The sequence below is a fragment of the Spea bombifrons genome, chromosome 8, assembly GCF_027358695.1.
Source record: "Spea bombifrons isolate aSpeBom1 chromosome 8, aSpeBom1.2.pri, whole genome shotgun sequence".
In the NCBI taxonomy this organism is placed as follows: Eukaryota; Metazoa; Chordata; class Amphibia; order Anura; family Pelobatidae; genus Spea; species Spea bombifrons.
Window position 1 is genome coordinate 44,854,223 of NC_071094.1, and position 13,925 is coordinate 44,868,147.

Here is a 13,925-nt window from a genome sequence, read left to right on the forward strand (position 1 = left end):
CAATTTATTTATTTTCCAAATAAAAATTTGTCCCAATCGTCTTTGGTAAACTGCACAGGCTCGGCCCCCCTGCTTGCTCGCTGATGTCCATGTGCACTGAGATCTGATTGTTGAGGTACACACAGGAACCTCTAGCTAGTAACAGGGAAACAGACAGCCGGCCTCTGATTGAAACCCTTGCCAGGCTGTCCCAAAAAGGAACCTGAATGTCAACTTGCAACGATCCTGCTCATCAATCATCTCCTAATTATCCCACACACTTCATGGACTGTTATAAGCCGTAAAACGCTACAGGCTGGTGACGCTGACTAGGGATGAAAAGAGATCCTGGCACTTTAAGGCCAGCAGCCGCAGGCTGGATACCACCCCTCCCCCCAGTATATAGATCCATACAACATAATAGAGACACATATATGACAGACATAATAATGCCTTGCTATATGTATGGGGGAGGGGCATTTAACTGCCCTCCTTCGTGGCAAATTAAGAGTTAAAACTAAATAAAAGTATTTCCCGCTCCCGTGCAGACATTCTGCTTATTGTTACATTGTATCCAGTATTAATGAATGGGCTCGGTAATTAGCAGCTCCATGTTATTAACCCTTTCCAGCATATCCCATACGGACCCCCAGCGCGCAGAAACATCCAGCACTCACTAGAGCAAGCAGCACCAAGCCACACCCCTCCCGCCCAGCTCCGCGCTGATTGGCCGCAAACGCCGTGCTTCCGGACCTCAGCCTAGATGGTTCTAGCAGATTCTGTCAGTCAATTACCTCACGGCCATTCCAGCTTCAGTGATTGGACAGCTCCAGCGATCAGCTGGAATCATCGCGAATGTTCTTTGAGAATGAACGGAAAGCTGATTGGCCGTGAGTGAGGAGACTTCGGGAACTTTCGGGAATGTTTCTAAGGCGACAGTGAATGTTTTGGTGAGTACCGCGCTGCGATTGGCTAAAACGTTCAGGGCGGCCGCTACTCAGTTCTGTATAAAAAAAAGCATGTGTGGCGAGGGTGAAGTAGTTAGCGGAGCTGATACTCGGTATTACTGAGGAGAGCAGCCATTACCGGCTACGGAGAGGAGAAGCAGAGGAGAAGCAGAGGAGAAGCAGAGGAGAAGCACAGCACAGCACAGCACAGCACAGCACAGCACAGCACAGCACAGCACAGCACAGCACAGCACGAGATATAACAGACGTCTGTCTATTCCAGAAGAGCTCCAGAGCCTGCACTCCATAAAACAACATGGCACCTAAAGGCACTGCTATTGGCATTGATCTGGGCACCACATACTCCTGTGTGGGTGTTTTTCAGCACGGTAAGGTGGAAATCATTGCCAACGACCAGGGAAACCGCACCACCCCCAGCTACGTGGCCTTCACCGACACCGAGAGACTGATCGGAGATGCCGCCAAGAACCAGGTGGCGCTGAACCCACAGAACACAGTCTTCGATGCCAAGAGGCTGATCGGCAGGAAATTCAACGATTCTGTGGTGCAGTCGGACATGAAGCACTGGCCCTTCCAGGTGGTGAGCGATGGGGGGAAGCCAAAGGTGAAAGTGGAGTATAAAGGTGAGGAGAAAACCTTCTCCCCTGAGGAGATCTCCTCCATGGTGCTGCTGAAGATGAAGGAGACAGCAGAGGCGTACCTGGGACACACAGTCACCAATGCTGTCATCACCGTGCCAGCTTACTTTAACGACTCTCAGCGCCAGGCCACCAAAGATGCCGGTGTTATCGCAGGACTGAACGTACTGAGAATCATCAACGAGCCCACAGCAGCCGCTATCGCTTACGGCCTGGACAAGGGATCTCGTGGGGAGCGCAACATGCTCATCTTCGATCTGGGAGGCGGCACCTTTGATGTTTCCATCCTCACCATTGATGATGGCATATTTGAGGTGAAAGCCACAGCTGGTGACACTCACCTGGGAGGAGAAGACTTTGATAATCGTATGGTGAACCACTTTGTGGAAGAATTCAAGCGTAAGCACAAAAAGGACATTAGCCAGAACAAAAGAGCACTGAGGAGGTTGAGGACAGCCTGCGAGAGAGCCAAGCGTACCCTGTCCTCCAGCTCCCAGGCCAGCATTGAAATCGATTCCCTGTTTGAGGGCATTGACTTCTACACATCCATCACCAGGGCCCGCTTTGAGGAGCTGTGCTCTGACCTCTTCAGAGGCACCCTGGAACCTGTAGAAAAGGCCCTGAGAGATGCCAAGCTGGACAAGTCTCAGATCCACGAAATTGTCCTGGTTGGAGGCTCCACACGTATCCCCAAAGTTCAGAAGTTGCTGCAGGACTTCTTCAATGGAAGAGAACTGAACAAGAGCATCAACCCTGACGAGGCCGTGGCTTACGGAGCTGCTGTTCAAGCTGCCATCCTGATGGGAGACAAATCTGAAAACGTTCAAGACTTGCTTCTGCTTGATGTGGCTCCGCTTTCTCTGGGCTTGGAAACAGCTGGAGGAGTCATGACAGTCCTTATCAAACGCAACACAACCATCCCTACCAAGCAGACGCAGGTCTTCACCACCTACTCTGACAACCAGCCAGGTGTCCTCATTCAAGTGTATGAGGGTGAGAGGGCCATGACCAAAGACAACAACCTCTTGGGCAAATTTGAGCTAAGTGGCATCCCCCCTGCTCCTCGAGGGGTGCCCCAAATCGAGGTCACCTTTGATATTGATGCCAACGGAATCCTCAACGTCTCGGCTGTGGATAAGAGCTCTGGCAAACAGAACAAGATCACAATAACAAATGACAAAGGCCGTCTGAGCAAAGAAGAGATTGAGAAGATGGTTCAGGACGCTGAGATGTACAAGGCTGACGATGATGCCCAAAGAGAGAAGATCGCTGCCAAGAACTCTCTTGAATCCTATGCCTTCAACATTAAGAGCATGGTGGAGGATGAAAACATGAAGGGGAAAATCAGTGAGGACGACAAGAGGACCATCTCTGAGAAGTGCCAGGAGACCATCTCCTGGCTGGAAAGCAACCAGCTTGCGGAGAAGGAGGAGTACGTCCATCAGCAGAAGGAGCTGGAGAAGGTGTGTCAGCCCATCATAACTAAACTGTACCAGGGAGGCATGCCAGGCGGTATGCCAGCCTCCAGCTGTGGAGCTCAGGCCCGGCAGGGCAGCAGCTCCGGCCCCACCATCGAGGAGGTGGATTAACAAACTTCTATACCAGCCGTTTTCCAGACATTCTCATAAGAGAATACAGCTAACAATAATTTAAATAAACGTTAAAGACTTATGCATGAAATTGCTATTTCGTCCCGTATGTGGGAACCGAGATGTCTGCGTATGGACTGGCGACTTACTGAAAATATCAGTATTAGCAGCAGATGTTCCACCGTTTTGTGTCTTCACTGTTAGTCTGAAGACCCTTTATCTCCGTGCACTTTTACTTTTGACCAATTGTTTCAAAAACAGTTCTGTGTTCTACTTTTTGTCGTTATATTTTTGACATATTTAATATATTTATAAAGAGAACACAATGTTGTGTTTTCTACTTGGTTCTTAAATGGAACTTTGTACTGATCTGTTACATTTCAATAAAATAAAGCAAAACGTAGTTGTGCGTCCTTTCTTGGTAATTTATTTGTAGATCTCTAGGATTGGTCATTGGGGCAGTGATTGTGGTAAATAAAAGGGTAATAACAGCAAGGGCAGATGTTCACTTAACTTTTGTAGTTCTTCCTTCTCGATGAACATCTGCCTTGCGAGGTCTTCATAGGAGCATAACTACTAAAGCATGAGTTTGCAGGGTGCTTGGGATGGGGGGGTCCTTGATTGAGCCCTAGGGGTCTTCCCCTGTGGTAAGGACTGACCTAGTCCTATATGATGTATTAATTGCTGGGGGGAATATTATGCATTCCGTGATTAGGCAGAGGCATATCGGGCCTTCAAAATGTTTTGATGAGTCTGGGCGTGAAACCCAGTACGGATTCCGGTGATGTAACACTTTTCTGAGAGGGTGGTTGATAAGTGGAACAGCCTCCCAGCAGAAGTGGTAGAGGGATATATAGTGAGGGTATTTAAACATGCATACGGCTCCTGAATCTAAGACGAGACCAAAGGCAGCGACGTGGGCTCCCCTGCAGTGCCCCGGGCACCATCCTATAATCCACCCCGGTCACCAGCACAGCAGTCTGTATAACAGCAGCATATATGGCGTATATGCGGAAGGATCGTAAAAACCATAATCTATAGGCACCCAATCAGAAGACTGGGTAAATACTCAGATCCCACCCCTGAGGTACTGCTGTTTTCATTCTTTGGCATTTTGGGGCAAAAAAAATTAAACTAAAAACAAATGCAGGTATAGATCAAGTGTCACTGGGATTTTGGGAAAATGTTTCGTAATTTGGGATGGTGGAGACCAGTTGAGCTACAAGCATTACCAGTACCGGAGTTTAGGATTAACACTTTAATAGCTGTAAGAGCATCAATGTAAAGGTATCGTGTCAGAAGAAACTTTATATCCAGTCCAGGCTCAATAAAAATAATAATTACACATATAACAAAGTGCTATTTCCCTTTAACATACGTGGATACCAGTCCTCTCTTTCGGGGAGGAATAACTATTTCTATTTTAAGATACTTAATATTCGACCTATATAGATTTTTTTTATCCAATTTGCATTTAATTGGAGCTGATAAATAACATTTCCATTTAAAGTCATCCCATGCGTGCAGCATAATGAGATTTGGAAAGAAAAGGTCGATTTACGTAAAGCAGATTTCCCTGGATATTTAAACGACGTTTCTATAGAGAAACCTAAATTTACGCTTATTACGCAGAGTAAAATAACCTGATATTATACAAATCTGGACAGTGCTCTGTCTGCATTTCTTCTCCTCGAACATCAGGAAATCATGCTTATTTCAGCAGATATAGGGGGGTGTATCTACTAAATGGTGAGTTACAGGCAAATGGCAGTAAAATGAAGCATTTCATCTCGCTCATTTACACGGGGCCACTTCGGCCCATCTCCCAGAAGGCGTTCACCTTGGTTGGCTGTTAATTATGCATAGAACGTTGCCTGCAAATGTTTAGTGAATAAAGCCGCAATAGTTGCCTTCTCCGACCCAGAAGATTAAAGTTATCGTCGGTGGCATATTTACCTTCACCGTTGCCCTAAGCCACCACCAGCTGTCCCCTCTGTGCCACCGTCCTTACTGCTAAGTGCGGGGATATGACATCATAACTTACAGAAATTAACTATGGAGACTGTGCCAAGTCGACATGGCCCTACAATGGCTCATTGAACAGCGGTACTGCAGGGGTGATGAGGCTTGGGGTAAGAAGGCAGAGGTGTTCCCTGAGGAGCGGAGTGGGGGTGCATTGATGAAACGATACTTTGTTTCCCGAGTGCGCTACATTTTAAGTGAGGAGGTTAAAGTGAAGCGAGATCTGCTTAAGTAGGGTTGGTATTACTTTTAAGCAGGGGATCATTTCCAGTTCTGGAACGGCTGCAGGTGAACTGGGATTTCAGGATAGAATGTGGCATAGGGTGACTTATTGCTAGAGACGCCCCCAAAGTCCTACAAGGTCACAGCCTAAGACTCAATGTTTTAAGATTGTCTACGTATTTGTTACACCAGGGTAAAAGACCAACTAGAAAGCCCAGCAGCTGCCATGGGGTCAAACTGCAGGGGGCAGTATTGGGACACCAGCCATGCCAAATGCAAGGGGGCTTTAAGAGGAATAGAGCTAAAAATCACAGCTTATCTCAGGCACCAAGAGTCCCGCAGACAGTCCTGATCTTCATGTCTCCAGCTCTGGTGGAGAAACCTCATCGGTCAGAAGATCAGCGCCATTTCTCCTGCAGGGTAATGACATCATAATTCATCAAACGTGCTATGATTTTTTCAGAATCACCTACAGGGGGGATTTAAGCTCATCTTTTTCTGAAGGATCAGGAGTTAAGTACAGTCCAGTCTTGGAATTCGATCACCTCAGAGGTCTTCCTTTTTCCGGTTGCAGGCGTCACATACTCTGACGGGGTGATGCCAGCCGCGGGAGGGCACCGGCCGCCGGCAGCCGGAGCACGACTCACAAAACCCTTGGCCACATGACCTACAGTGGTGCTTGGACATTTTGGGGGAGAACGGCTTTTTGCATCCGTGGCAGCTAGTTATGTCCTGGTCGGATACCCAGTAGCTGGGCCGTGCCACGTCCTTCACGAAACCTGAGAACACAGAAAGCAGAATTCATACAAATCAGAGACCCAGAACCTGCCGGAAGTTCCGACTCATTCGGCCCCATTCACTGCCCTTTCACACATGCCGGCACGTTGGGGGCCACAATTCTTAGTTTCCCCCCCTCGATAGAAACACATTACAAAAAGAGGCTGTAAAAGGAATCCCAGAGCCTTACCCAGGGGATACTGTATCACAGACGACGCTTTATCCAAAGAGTTCTGAGCGACTTCGGTCACCATGCGAGGCAGCAAACTTCTCCCGTCGTCTTCACGCACCTGCAAACCTGCCGGGACGGGGACACCTTCTTACTTTTAGAGAAAGGTGCAACTGACAAGCGCCGTCCAAACCTCGGGCAGCTAATAATCTGACATTTTATTCCTTCCTCTGAAGGTTCAGTCAGAAACAACACAAGAGCTTTTCTCATTGTCTATGGCAACAACCTATCACCGTATGTTTTGCGTCACATGACAGTTAAGTGTTCCCGGCCAAAATTGTGAATGATTCAAAATTGTGAATGACTAGTGGATTACTTCTCTTGCAGCCACTGATCTACATCGTCTGCGAAGTTCTAGTTCACCCACATGTATCGAAGCCACCCGTCTGAATCCCGCCGTGTCCGAGGGTTACGTGACCGTACCTTTCATGGTTCCTGCGCTGTGACATTTATCACAAACGCGGACTGGGGACGCTCCCCATCCTCTCTCCGGGACCGGCATGGAGTGTCTGGAACACTCATGGCAGAAACCTTCTCCGCAGGCTCGACAGTGATGCTTCCTCTCGGCGACCTCAAAGGGCCTTCTGCAGCCATGACACTCCTGCGGAAAGTGCAATAATCAGAAGAGGAGAGAGGGACTGGTCTGTTCATGGTCAGTGACTCGGACCCCTCCCCCAACCCGCCCGTCCTAAGACTGCAGGAGCCAATCAGCATCCACCAAAGACTTGCTACACATGACTTATTTTAACCTGTAAACCCCATTTCATGGGTTTATTTAACGTGTAATATGTAGGAGTTTCGATAAGTGACACGTGACCTCTTTAACGACCTTCGTAGAGGTGTCACCCCCACCTTGATGTCGGCGTTGGGTCTCCAATATGATGGCGCGACTCTGTCAGTGAGCCAGGAAGTCACCATATTTGTGGGGCCGGCGCTGTAATCGTTCACAGACTGAATGACCAGGTTGACCCCGTCCAGCAAGCGCTGCGCGGCGTTGTGTTTATCCAAGGAGCACGAGTCAGTCTGCCGGAAGAGAGAAGAGAAACGTGACAACGCGCACGGCAACCGGCGAGCTCCGATGACATCACTTCCCTCTCATATAAGTGGCTTTTTGAACCTCCAATGACGTAATATAAGAGAAAAGGTAGTTGCCGTCCACTGAACCCAAGCGGCCCCGTGACTGAGGAGCCCAATGGGGTCACGTAACAAGTGTTACATCACATGACCGTATTATGGCGGCAGCAGCTCGCATGGATGATGGGAGAGAGCTAATGCTTGTATTTGTAAATGTATGATGTTAGTGCGACTTTGTGAGTGAGCATGGGTTAGTATGTGGTCTTAGCATGTACAAGGTACGAGTATATGCTGTTAGAGTGTAGTGTGTGTTACTGTATGGTGTGTGTTTCTGCATGGTATTAGAATGTGCATGTGTTTTGAATGGTGTTCGCATGTGTGAGTGTATGCTTTAAGAGTGTAACGTGTGTTACTGTATGATGTTAGAGTGTGTGAGTGTATGGTGTTAGCGTGTAATGTGTGTTTCTGTTTAGGTCGTAGAATGTGCATGTGTTGTGCATGGTGTTAGCATGTGTGAGTGTGAGCATACACTCAAGTGCACTGTCACAGGGTTTGCTCTGCTTTATAGCTGACTCATCAGTGAGACCTCTCGTACCTCAGACCAAACATGGCGAACTTCTTGGCGTACGATGGATCCATCGGGGTCTCTGTTCCCGTACCAGTACTGCCGACTCCGGTAGATGATTCCACAGACACGGCACTCCAGAACATACCTGGACAGGACACGCGTGTATGAACTTCAGAAGGTCGGTACAGATATGTGTAGCTAAGAGACAAAAGGGTCCAGGAAGCTAGTGATCCCATAATAGATCACTACAGATCCCTGGAGACCCCCCCGAGTATTGTGTTCAGTTCTACTGATCCCACCAATCATATTGGATCTCTCTACTGACCCGGCCCACGCGTATTTTGCGAGACCCGTCCAGGGGTTATCTGTAGAAGACACGGTCTGCGGGACCACGACCACCTCTCTGCCCTCCTCGTAGCACCTCTGTCGGGGAGGAAAAACAAGTTATTAAATAGCAAAGACCAGGGCGGGCTAAACGGGTCGAAGCGGTTCTGATCCGCCATCAAATTCAGCGTTTCTATACTGAAGGATCCGTCTGCAAACTGATTCTGGAGCAAAACGCGATCTTATCACCATAGCAACCAATGGAATGTCCCCGCCGACTGGGCCATTCCATTGGTTGCTATGGTGATAAGATCACTTTCCAAACTTTTCACTCACCTTACAAATGAAAACTTTATTGTCATACTCGTGGGCGTAGTGGCACAAACCATCCGCCTGGTGGGGGACGCCATCCTTCAGATGGTTCATTCTGTTCTTACATCGCGATCTGTGAAGATAATCACACGGCGTTCGCGCAGAACTCCAGCGTATAAAGGGTAAACAGGGGCCTAATTTCACTTTAAAACAGTTTTTATCCAATTTTATGGAAACTGTGCGATTTTAAATATTTACCGGCAGCTGAGACACCGCAGGGAGCAGGTAAAGTACTCATCGGGGAAAAAGGAGGTCACATGAATCTGCCCCTCGGGGATATCGTCAGAGAATCTCTCACTGAGCCTCTGGAAGACAAAATGCAGGTAACGGTCAGCGACCGGTGCAGGACTCTGCAGGACTTAAAGCCTACGGAATTGGCATTGAAAAAAACCTGGTTTTATCTAATTTTCCCCCAATAAACTCCCTTTATCTGCAGACCTGGAGCTGCCGTTGCTGTCAGTCATGTGATATTTTGGGTGACTTTCCCGGGTCAAACACCACACTGAGCTGATGCTTTATGGCGATGCTAATGAAGTCCCTTCCTCCATAGACTTTCATTAGTCAGAGAGTCCTACTGGGTGATTAAGATTGAGCCATTCTATTGTTCCCCGCAGGCAGTATGATAAGGAGTCGGGGGGGTTAGTAGATCGGGGATCAGATAACAGAGTGAGAATCATACAAACGGCTGATATGCAGCTGCCTGAAAACTTTATATTATGGGGCAAAAAACTACAACTTGGGTAAAAAAAAAAAAAAAAACAGAGCAGTATTTTTGAAAAATGTATCTTTACCCTTATATTAGGAATTGTCAGAAATCTAATTTAATTTTAAACGTTTTTTTTTAAATACTATTAGATTGTTTATACACAAATTGTGTATTTATTACATTGCGCTTCTAAAATGATGCAGAAAAGGAGTGAATTCCCGCTAGTAAACGCGGCTGTTGTAAAAGCATCGGTGCCTCGATGTACCTGCAGAGCACTAAAGACGTGGGACAGCGGCCTGGACGAGCGCGACGACGTATCCATCACCTGCTTCCTCACCACCTCCTGCAACCGGGAGATGTCGGTGGGGGGGACGATGGTCTTTACCCCGACGTAGCGGATGGAGCTGAAGGCCTCGGGAGGGGTTCCCAGGTCATGGAATCGCTTCTGGAGCTCCATCTCCGCCTGCCCCGGGGTCTTATTACCTACAAAGCACCAGAGAACGTGATAGAAACCCAGAACCTGGCAGTAGATCGGCCCCCATCCGGCCCCCGTCTAGTCTAGAAACTCCTGCTGTAACGACTCAAACCTTAATCAGTCGTCGGTCTCGTCTTAGATTCAGGAGCCGTATGTCTATCCCGCGCATGTTTACATTATATATTATATATCTCTTGATGGACCACTACTGGACTCCAGGACCTTCTTAGAAACTGCCCCCTAAAGGTCCCTACCGTGGCCCAGGACATCGGTCCGCGAGGTCTCATGAAAGACGATCAGGGCCGGTCCCAGGCTGGACAGCGTGACTTCCAGTCCACATCGATTAGATAAAGCCTTGAGCTCAGGTGTGAAGAACCTCAAATACGCCTTGGAGGCATTGCCCAGGAACTGGAACATGTCGTTGTGCAACCTCTCCGCGCGGGTCCTGTACACCACCAGGTCAGAGACGGCCAGGATCTTCAGGAGCAGACGCAGCCTCTGATTCTGTTTGTCTGTGGCCCCCAGAAGCCCCTCCGTGTCAAGGATGAGGAGCGAGAGGGACGGGTCGTAGGCGGCCCACACACCCATCGTGCAGGAATCCTGAGACGGCGACGTTCTGAAGACCTCGATCCCCCCAAAGAACGTCTCGTTGAGCGTGTGGGATTTGCCGTCCCCGGTGTTTCCGAAAATGCACAGAACTTTGACGAGGTGCTGAGGGCCGCAGCCGAGCTTCCCGAGGAATTCCGACACGTCCCGGACCTGGAGGACAAAACAATGACCTAACTCCACCCGTATTCCTAAAATACATGAAATTACCCCATTCAATGATGTTTAAACAATATATATATATATACAGAAACCCCCGTATGTTTATATAATGGGAGCAGCCCTCTAGAGGTGAGCCTTAGATAAGTGGCCCCTGGATGCATTCCTTTGATGCCCCCTCCCATATAAAACAAATGCCCATGCTAACACATAAGCTCATTCTAACACCCACGCACTCTAACGCCATACAGTAGCAGACTAACTTTATACACCTACACATTCCAACACTATACACTAACATATATTCACACATATATACACGCACACACACTCACGCTAACAACATATACTTACACGCACTCTCACACACCCCTCCCTCCTCAGCTCCCCTCCTATTTACAGCGTACCGAACCCTGCCTTCACTGTAGTTATCAGCATCTGCACAATTAGTCCTCCCCATTAACGTATCTCTTCTGTATCGTGAATTTACTGACTGCAGCCCTTCTCCTACCCCCCTCAACCTCCCGATAGATTGTAAGCTTTTTGGAGCAGGACCCTCTTCTCCTTTACATTGTTACTTATTTTCTTTGTTCTCTATCGCAGCAGCGCTACAGAATATGCTGGCGCTATTTAACTAATTCTATTGCGTAATAGTGATTGATGTTGATTGGTTCAGGCGGTTGTTGTAAGGGCGGGGAGAGAACTTTCTGACAGGAAAGTTATCAGCTAATTTTGTCACTTTTTGCCCCAAATCTTCCTTAAAGTAAAATAATCCGTTGCTTTCAAACCAAATATCTCCAAAGCAGTTTCCCGGATTAACGAGGCGCTGCTGGCAGATTTAATAAATTCATTTAGTGAGGCTGTGGCCCTGACGGTGACTGTGGCCCTGACGGTGGCTGTGGCCCTGACGGTGACTGTGGCTGTGGCCCTGGTGGTGGCTGTGGCCCTGGTGGTGGCTGTGGCCCTGGCGGTGGCTGTGGCCCTGGCGGTGGCTGTGGCCCTGACGGTGACTGTGGCCCTGGTGGTGGCTGTGGCCCTGGTGGTGGCTGTGGCCCTGGCGGTGGCTGTGGCCCTGACGGTGGCTGTGGCCCTTTAAACCCTCGGGGTCATCTCGGAGCCAGCGCCTTGGTATCGCCCTTAGGCCTAATCTTTTTAAGGCTGATATTTACACCTTGGACCTTGGCCAGTCCTTTACGAGTAAAATAACAAAGTATCGTCTTCATTTAACATTTGGCTACTAAACTTTTCAGCAAATAGCCAGCCGGTAGTCCTCCCCGGGTTCCTGAACCTGTTACTAGATCTGCGGTGTATATTAAGCGGTGAACATACAATATACATGCAGAGAACACGTGACATAAACAAAGAGTTTACAGAGTGCCCACGAACACCGCTGGCCGCCTCCTGCTCGCCCCTCGGCCGCCTACCTGCAGGCTCTCCTCCTCATCCACCAACAGGAAGCTCCCCCCATCCTCCCCAGAGTGGGCTTTCTGATGGGACAGAGGGTCCTGCAGAAGTAGTGCAGACATGATCCAGGAAGCACATCAGCAGCATGAAGCTAGGCACATAATGGGAGCTATGACATCATTCCTTTCACTTTCGCTGTTTACCATGATACCTCATAGGACTGCAGTGACACCCAGTGGGCAGCCTGGGTACTGCAGGTCCCTTTAAACCTAGAACTTAACCCTTTGATTCCTTTTTTTCTTTTTTTTTACAACCCAATAAGAAATCAAAATGTCACCATATCAATCACAACAGACCTTTGCAGGAACGTGTGACCGGAATTTACATTTTGTCACGAAAAATTGAAGCAAATTGATTTGTGGGAATTCTAAGCACCGTTTTCCATAAAGCTTAAAAAAAAAAACCATTAAGTCTTTGTAGCTAATAAGCCTTGCACTCAGTAGCTGATCAGTACTTGTGACTTTACCCGTTCCCATACCTACAATGTAAACCTCTGTTCATTCATAAAAAAATAAAAATTTAAGAACACAAAGGCACCAACATACATACTTTTATGTGATTTTTCTTCTCTCTTCAATGAGAAAAAAAAAACAGGCTGACGAGCTTTAACTCCCGTCACCCTTAGCCAGAATGGTAGTGAGGGTGATGGGAGTTGAAGCCCTCAAAAGCTAGTGAACCAGGTGTGCAAAAAGAATGCCATATATCTTCTATTTATCTTTTGGTTCTTTAGAGTTAATATGTAATTTAACCCCTTGTTATATATGCCCACCCTACGTTATAATGTGTACTGTCACCTACATGACCTGCGGGTGAAATGCAGTCTGTACAACTGCATCTATGGGATACATTTACCAAGGGGAGCGTGGAGGCTTTAAGAATTATTTACCAGATATATATTAACATATATATATATATATATATATCCTAATGTTGCCTCCTAGATCTAACTTTTAAAAAAAAACAATAGTAAAACTACTAAAACTGACCCGGCTTCCTAGGAAGTGGAAATGCGCCCAGCGACCAAACTTTTAGAAGAATAAAATTACAGATCTGCTAAGGTTTATTTGCTTAACATAATACAGTGTAATGAATGCTCTTGTCTTAATGGGACAGCATCTTAAACAAAGGACATTAAGGTGAGGGCTAAGCTAAGAAATGTATTAAGAGGCAAAGGAAGGAATCCTGAGCAGTTACCACCTTCAGCCACCAGATGGCACCAAACCTCCTCCAATGAAGCCGCAATCCCTGGCAGGGGTCAGACTCTCATCCTCTAAGAGGATCAGGAGATGCCACATCCTTTTATTAACCCCGCAATGCCCCAGCCAGCCCGCCACGGCCCCGACCCACGTACAGCGCGTTTCCTTTATACTGGATTTTTTCAGGTTTTACTAAAAAAATAAGTAAAAAATAAAAACTGTACAAAGAAGCTCTTTTCCGCTACAATGTATCACTACACAGAATATATGTATAATATATATATAAAATAAAATAATAATATATGTACTATAAAGAAAAATAAATATATATATGTGTGCATCGTATGTATGTATCAGAACAGAATATATATATAAATGTGTGTATCATATATGTATCAGTACAAGAACATTACATATATATGTATCAGAACAGAATATACGGTATATACTACAAAGAAAAAAAAAATATATATAAATGTGTGTATATATAATGTATATGTATCAGTATATACATTAACAAGAACAATGTGTGTATATATATATATATATATATGTGT

At 47.0% G+C, this 13,925-nt stretch overlaps 2 protein-coding genes across 2 annotated transcripts; one reads left to right on the forward strand and one right to left on the reverse strand.

Moving 5' to 3' along the window:
* The first annotated feature begins 1,242 nt into the window (after nucleotides 1-1,242).
* Nucleotides 1,243-3,256, forward strand: LOC128503105 (heat shock 70 kDa protein-like). The gene has a single exon (XM_053473127.1). The coding sequence runs from the start codon at nucleotides 1,243-1,245 to the stop codon at nucleotides 3,172-3,174; it is 1,932 nt and encodes a 643-aa protein (XP_053329102.1). The 3' UTR covers nucleotides 3,175-3,256.
* Nucleotides 3,257-5,911: 2,655 nt separating this feature from the next.
* LOC128503081 (zinc finger FYVE domain-containing protein 1-like) lies at nucleotides 5,912-12,271 on the reverse strand. The gene is made up of 11 exons (XM_053473097.1): nucleotides 12,133-12,271; nucleotides 10,198-10,702; nucleotides 9,734-9,951; nucleotides 8,961-9,067; nucleotides 8,727-8,835; nucleotides 8,392-8,489; nucleotides 8,094-8,211; nucleotides 7,277-7,447; nucleotides 6,848-7,025; nucleotides 6,386-6,493; nucleotides 5,912-6,197 (listed from the first exon to the last, which is right to left on the reverse strand). The coding sequence occupies exons 1-11, from the start codon at nucleotides 12,232-12,234 to the stop codon at nucleotides 5,965-5,967; spliced, it is 1,947 nt and encodes a 648-aa protein (XP_053329072.1). The 5' UTR covers nucleotides 12,235-12,271; the 3' UTR covers nucleotides 5,912-5,964.
* Nucleotides 12,272-13,925: the final 1,654 nt, after the last annotated feature.

What these genes read in the sequence shown, in the direction of transcription:
- LOC128503081 (XM_053473097.1), bottom strand. Translation starts at nt 12,234, where the DNA reads ATGTCTGCACTACTTCTGCAGGACCCTCTGTCCCATCAGAAAGCCCAC. An exon ending in ATGAGGAGGAGAGCCTGCAG is followed by an intron (nt 10,703 to 12,132) that starts GTAGGCGGCCGA and finishes TTTGTCCTCCAG; the next exon opens with GTCCGGGACGTGTCGGAATT. An exon ending in ACGTCTTTAGTGCTCTGCAG is followed by an intron (nt 9,068 to 9,733) that starts GTACATCGAGGC and finishes TTTGTCTTCCAG; the next exon opens with AGGCTCAGTGAGAGATTCTC.
- LOC128503105 (XM_053473127.1), top strand. Translation starts at nt 1,243, where the DNA reads ATGGCACCTAAAGGCACTGCTATTGGCATTGATCTGGGCACCACATAC.